Source organism: Galleria mellonella, unplaced genomic scaffold (genome assembly GCF_026898425.1).
Source record: "Galleria mellonella isolate WM207_F2 unplaced genomic scaffold, CSIRO_AGI_GalMel_v1 utg57, whole genome shotgun sequence".
Classification (NCBI taxonomy): Eukaryota; Metazoa; Arthropoda; class Insecta; order Lepidoptera; family Pyralidae; genus Galleria; species Galleria mellonella.
The window spans coordinates 2872169-2879745 of record NW_026442119.1 but is presented as its reverse complement, the minus strand read 5'-3'; the positions used below and the strand labels follow the sequence as shown (position 1 = coordinate 2879745).

At 31.5% G+C, this 7577-nt stretch overlaps 1 protein-coding gene across 7 annotated transcripts in view; it reads right to left on the bottom strand.

Moving 5' to 3' along the window:
• Nucleotides 1–76: 76 nt before the first annotated feature.
• Nucleotides 77–7577, bottom strand: part of LOC113509640 (5'-3' exonuclease PLD3-like) — a 53570-nt gene continuing 46069 nt past the window's right edge. For all 7 annotated transcript variants that reach the window (XM_052899292.1, XM_026893012.3, XM_052899296.1 and 4 more), the window contains 3 exons: nt 4693–4832; nt 2683–2848; nt 77–2013 (listed from right to left, as the gene is read on the bottom strand). In XM_052899292.1, coding sequence (XP_052755252.1) covers nt 1738–2013; nt 2683–2848; nt 4693–4832 — 582 coding nt within the window. In that variant the 3' untranslated portion in view covers nt 77–1737. The remainder of the gene's footprint in view (nt 2014–2682; nt 2849–4692; nt 4833–7577) is intronic.

Below are 7577 nucleotides of genomic sequence, written 5' to 3'. Positions count from 1 at the left end.
TCTGATGGTATTTGAAAGTACAAGGAATATAAAAGCAATATTTTAGCAATTGCTGGGAAGTAATAATATTACCAAATTATGAAGTCAAAAGTATTTATTTACACAATATATCACACGATAACTTGATCACCACACGAAAATCATATTGCTTTCAAGACTACACTAACAATAGGTACAATCCATATGATTGTCATAATAATAACAAAAAATACTAAAGGCCTCGTTTACGAATCCAGAGTTACAGACAACGATAATAACTTCGTGGAAATTCTAATTCGCGTAAGTAACTTTTTACGATGTTCATGTTTTTATTTTAATCGAGAGCAGTGCGGACTAACAGAATGCTTGATTTTAAACAACTTTCTTGTATTTAAGCTAAAATACAATAAATTTGATAGAATACAAACAAAAATAAAAATCTTTAAGTTCTAGGAACTCCTGTAATGTATAGAACATTGACTTACGCGGAATTAGAACTTCAACGATGATACCGTTTGCTATTTATCAAGGGCAAAGGGGGAAGGGTAGTAACTTATGGTTACTGCCCCTATATTTGAGTTTATAAAATAAAAAACTACCATTGAAAGTAAGAGATCAGCATTAAGAGTATAATTCCAATAGTAATCAGTATTATATCGCATCTCGTTTTTACATATCGTGTAAAATTATTATATTAATTATTTTATTTAGTACATTATTTTTTTTATTATCTATTATATATAATTTATATAGTATATTTAAAAAATAGTCATTTTACATAAAAATAAATACTGATATGTATTATTTATAATTACATTGTATTATGTTTAAAATCTTATGACTTTTTTACTGTCATTGTGATTTTGTCTGCATTTTTAATAATTTGAGAAAATATACATATTAAATTCATAGGACAAAACTTCACACGCATATTTAGAACTATGTAACAAACAAATAGTTTTATTTCATAGTAGACATAAGTAGTTATATTTTAAATATCTAGAAAGTACATAGTTAATACTAGGAAGATATAAAAATCTAAATTCATACACTCAATCTTCCAGACCATACAGTTTAAAGTTTGAAGGCACACTGTCATACTAAAGCACAGTATTATCTATATCTTTAGCATTCTACTAATACTTCTATATTTCATAGAAATTCACTAAAATTTAGTTATATTACATCTTTTTGAAACTATGAAATTTTAAGATCACAGGAAAGTATCAAATATCTAGATTTAAAAATATACCTTACGGCATGAAATCTTAAAACGGACTAAATTCCGAGTTATATTTCGAGTATATAAAATTATTGACGATCTTAGACACAAGACAATCAGATTATTACAGTAAACATAAAAGTAATGTCTATGAAAAAGAAACCTTAAACAAAAATTCATAATAAATTTCGGAATAGATAAAATATAAAAAGCAAAAAATAAAAATAATCTATTTTTATAAAGCGACTTCAAACAGGTTCTTATTTCGAATGTTTTTTGTTACACTATATCTCCACTAATTTTGAACCGATTTTAGTTAGACTTTTTAAATACTTTATTTCAATGTTGTCCCATAAATTTTTTTACCAATAATGAAGTCAGTTTTTGTATATAGAAAAATGCAACAATGCAATACACAAATGTAAGTTCTTAAGTTCATATACTTAAAATCTAAAGTCCACTGGAGCTGTTTCAATGGCAGCTTTACAAGATTTATTATACTATAATTACCTACAGATTTATTAAAAATAGTAACGCTATAACTTGATTAATGGTACCGCGTATGGAGATGTCCAATCCCTCTCGAATACCTCTTGTAGTTCTCTTCTAATGTCTTGAGAGACATTCTGGATTGTTCCATGTGGGTCCTCTTGCAACACAAACGCGACCCCGGCAGTGTCTGTGAAGTAATCGCCGGACCAGTTTGAGGTGCCTATGTACGCAGTACGTTCAGTCACCATATATTTATTGTGGTTGACCCGAGCGTACGGTATCTTGTCTTGTTCAGGCGACGAGGGTACTATAAACCGTTTCTGAAACATAGTTAGCAAAACATTAATTTAAATATTGATCTTATTCAATCTATATTAGCCGAACTCAAGTCAGAAATTTTGTAACATCTCTGTAGATTATTGATACCTATTAATTCCTCTTTTAATCTCTTGTAAGTAAGGAAAGAAGATAAAACTTTATATGAGAAATCAGTTCAGGATACGATATAGCTGAAGAAGGTAAAAGCCCTTAAAATAAAAAAAAAATACTTAAAAAAAAAGAATGGGCCTTGTCTATATAGACGTTGGGAGAGATTCTGTGGCATTATTCAAAAAAATACACAAAAATTATAGAAATACTAAAAAAAGTAACATAATGACGATATACACAATTTTTATGCATAATATGTGTAAATGTATGTGTACCATATTATGGGCCACTATAAACTAAATTTAAAATAAATTTAAAGCCTCTGTAATTACAAATTGAAATCTTCATTTAAAAAATTACATAATGGTGCCATAGAATCAATTTTATGAAAATATTTTATTAAATATATATTTATTACTTAGCCTATATCTTTCTTCATCTGAAATATTTCATTTCATTATAATTAGTTCATTGGCGTAAAGAAGGACATAGGCTTATTTTTATCCCGGTCACGTGGTCATATTTGCGACCAAAAACTGGCATTATATATATATACTAACCACTTGTATATCGACCCTCGGATACGACTTGGAGAGCGCAGTGAGCGAGCGCAGGAAATAGTCTTCCGAAGGTCGCGAGTGCTTCCACCAGCTGATCAGCATCTTCACCTTCACCTTGTGCTCCAGGGCCGCTTTGCGGATTGCGTCGTCGATCTTTGGCCAGAACCTAGAAATTGATACTCGATTTATTTTTATTACTAGCTATATCCCACAGTTTCACCCATGGTCGTAACGTGACATTGAATAGATTTACTAACCTTCCAAAAAATAAGTTATCAAATTCAATAATATTTTTTTACTCCAACTGATAGTTTCAGGGATTCTTACGGTTTATTAGTATAAATAGATACATTTTATTGTACAATGAAAAGTTCTAACATGGAAAGAGATTATAAGTACAATAGGCGAACTTTATCCTACTACTAGGTCATTACACGTTTGGGTAAACAACACTGGTAATATGTAAAAAATATTACACTCTCTTTGGTAATTATGTATACTAAGACCTGCGAATGCGAGGGATTTTTAAGGGATTGTTGTTATTATTTGATCCGTAAACTACATTTACGACGTAACAATAACATGAAATAGATATAAATAAGAAAGGTTAATGTTCACTTACAATTTTACTTTTTTTAATTTCATCCGAGCAGTAAATATTATCTACTCTTCTGATCTTATATATAAACACATCTTTTATAAACATATTTCTTATTTATATGTATTTGTGTGTTTATGTAAATTTTAGCATATATGTATCTCAATTAATACTAGTACCGCATTCGAATATTCTAACACTTTCCTAAAGTTGACTGGAAGAGTGCTTTTAACATTAAGTCCGTCTTGTACACATATTTTGTACTGAAGAATTTTTTTTTTTATACAACTTAGAATGGCAAACAAGCTGATGGTCCACCTGATAGAAAGTGGTAACCGTCGCCTATAGACATGAGCAGTACCATGGACATAACAGAGTATACTGTTTCACCCATGATACCCCCCATGCGTTGCCATTCCTGAGGACTCAGATGTTATTCCTCTGTACCCTGTAAATTCACACCATATCCCACCCTTCAAACCGAAACACAGCCATGCAAACACAACTGCTTTACGATTGAAACACGAATGGGACAGAGGTACCCAAGCAAACAACTTTTGTACAAAGTCTCCCTCTAATAAAATAAAAAACAAAGCAAATTAAATAATAAGTCTTAATTTCTTTATTTATCCATAAATAGTTATTAAATACAGGGAATAAATAAAGAATAAAGAGAGTAATTTGCGTCGTAAAGAGCGATTTACTACCCCGACCCAAAATCCCTCGGTGATCGATAGACTTTTTTGTTATAAAAATAGAGATAGATTTTGTCACAGATGGATGCGTAAATATTCTGTGGTTAAATTGGATTATAGTGATTTTCCTAAAACTCTGTAAGTCTCTGTATACCCACATAAATATATATTTTTATACGACTTATGACAAATAAGCTGGTGGCTCATCTAATGTGAAATTTACCATTTCTCTGTCATCTATATTTAGACATGAACACAGTACCTATTATAAACATGAACAAAGTAACTTAGATAGATAGAAAAATAGATACTCTTTACATTTTCCTCCAAAAATTATTCATTGTTATTCCTGAAAACTAAAGTATTATGCCTTTATACCTCTTAGTAATAGTAATCACTAACAGATATAGTGGCATACTTTCCATTCGTAGGAAGGGTTTGGCAGTCAATATCCTCCCTTCGAACCTTCGAAGCACTACGAATTTGCAAAATGGAAACATTATTTTTTTGTGATAAAAAGGCAACTCCATTATCCTCCATCATTGCATTATCGGTATATGCAGGCGGAGTACCTGTGAGGAATGATAGGTAATAATGAAGCCAGGTCTGTTGACCCATCATCGTGCCGAATTCATCAGAAATAAACCGCAATGATTCCCATTAGACTTGGACATTAAACTGACATGGTATACTGCAAATAAGTAGTAACTGACTCACTTCAATTTAGGTGTGAACTCGAGTGCAGGCGCGTAGTCCATCACGGATATGTATACAAACTCCTCAGCAGACTCGATGATAGATACGATGGCGGCGTCATCATTCGTACGGCCGGCCGGGCAGAATGGTGGCGGGGAACTCTGCGAGATAGAAACAATTTACATACATATTTGTTTTTTTTTTTTCTTATAAAAGAAACTAGACATTTATATACTTAAGAGCGTTCATATCGAAATTTAGCCAAATGTGGCAAGCTCGGAATGATCTACCAATTTTCGAAAATTATTGAACAATTTTAAATTGTCATTACGTCTAGATAAAATATATATTTTGAATTAAAATGATAAAGTGTAGCTTCAAAACTATTAATTTTTATTGCAACTTAGAATGACAAACAAGCTGACGGCCTACGTGATGGGAAGTGACAACGGTCACGTCGCCTATACACATAAACAGTGCCATGGACATAACAGAATATACTGTTTCGCCCATGACGCTCCCTCTTCCTTCCCATGCGTTGCTATTCCTAAGAACTAAGATGTTATGCCTCTATACCCTGTAAATTCGCTGCCTTATCCCACTCTTCAAACCGAAACACAGCCATGCAAACACAACTGCTACTAATATGAATAAATTTGAAGTAAAGTAAAAAATAATTTTATAGTTACAGTTTTAAACTTTCAATAAACTTGTAGCTCGTGTGGAGTACAAAATGTTAGAATTAAGGGCTTTGTTAACAATTCTCTCTGTCTACCTAATATAGGAAGTGGCGCCTAGCGTGATGATAGATAAGAAATCTGAAAATGAGGCACGTGTCACAATCCCAATCGATATTTATAATGTCAACAAATAGGTGGACGCCTTACGATTAGTCACCCCACAACTGGCCATGACCTTGACACAGTAAAACAGATAAACATCACGAATTATGGCGCCTTCCAACGTACTTTCTTGGACGTAACTTTCCGTGTATTCTGTACATAGGGGTTATATACATAATACTGTTGCATCTGTATGTAAGATCCTATAAGTTTAGATATTTCGAGAGATTTTTTTTTATTTCTGTCGAATGAACTTTTATCATAAAACACATTTAGACACTATTCGTCGGGATGTACGTGAATAACAACAAATAAAATGTTTCAGTTATTTTTTGCAATACCAAAAAAAACGGCGTGCTTTATTATTTCTGGTCAAACACATAATGTGTATGTATACATATAATTTTGTATATATGTTTGTAATATTAGTATCTATATAATAGTGCGCCACCTACCCTTGGTCTTTTTACTTAATATCCTCTACCCAAAGGTTGGCTGGAAGAGATTGCTTAGCGATAAGGCCGCAATTTGTGTTGCTTCTCATTAGATTAGATTAGATTTGTTTATTTGCCAGTACATTGTTTTTTACAGATATTGATCTATTGTGAAGTACCATTTATACTTCGCCTTATAGTCTAAAGCATGCAAAATTATTATTGGGTATAAGATACATTACATTTAATGCATACATATAAGTGACTTTACACCTTTACTACTTTTTCTATTTATTCAGCTAATAATAACAAAATTATAATAGTGTGTTAAAAAACCAATCAATAACAATTTAATGTCGGTGCTGATTAATATTAGAGTACCAATTATTAAAATTAATCATTAAAATTACTTGCATTTATTATTTTTATAAATGATGCAATAAAGTGTAAATAAATAAATATGTTATTCATCAGTTATGTGTCCATTTTCAGGACATTTATAACACTTGACATTCCCATACAAGTATACAAATAATCCGATTGTATGCATACAAATGCAGAAAACTCACTATTCTTACTAATATTATAAATGTGAAGGTGTGTTTGCTTGTTACGTACTAACGGCTCAATCAATGAAATATTGTATACACGAAGTATTTGAAATAGAGAAGGAAATAAGCTACCTTTTATTGCGGTCAATCAACGTATCGCGGTCATGCAGACGAAGTTACGGGGAAAAACTAGTTAATATTTTTTTTAAAATTGACTAAATAGGTGACATATTAAAATGGGCCAAGTTAAAAATACCCGTAAACGGCGAGCTCATAATATTTAAATTGATGAATGTGGAGGAGACGAAGGAGGCCTTGTTTGAATCAAACACAACATAACGATAGGTGTTTAATGTTCCATTGTTTCTGCCTTCATTGAGTGGGTGACAAGCGTGACACGAGCATTATTGGAAACAGCTTGAACTATTATTAAATAAGAACAAACAAAATCGATTTCCCTGTTTAATTTTGTGCAGACCGTTTGTATAAAAAATTGAAATTATTTTGATGATATATCTATTACAAAGATCAGAATAAATAAAAATTTTATTAACATATTAAACTTAGGCTCGTACTTATTTTACAACCGCCTAAGACTAAAGGTCCTGGTTGATTCTAAAACTAGTCGAAGTTTTTCGATTAAATTATACTTAAGTTAAACCGGTAGTTATTATATTAAAATATTAAAGTTATTATTATTCTAAAAGTATCTAATGTAAAATAATAAATTTCAAATTAACATATTTGTTCATCATACGAGCATATGGATATTAAATAAACACCTACCTTGATTTTTTTATTTTTATTCTGGCGAAGTACCTGTGAATTGTGATAAGGCGAGGGGGAAGCAGATCAATTGGGCTATCGTGACAAATTCAACAAAAATTAATCGTGAGGTTTTTAAGGGGAGGCACCATGTGGAGGTCGGCTTAATAGAGTATAATGCAAGAAATGGGGGCTTTTGAACCCGCCCCCGTACTAATAATCTCTTTCCCTCGACAGCTAGGTACTAACTTATAAAACTATTTCATCAACGTGTTAGTTGTTTTTTTTTAGAATATTACATGTCTATATCTAAG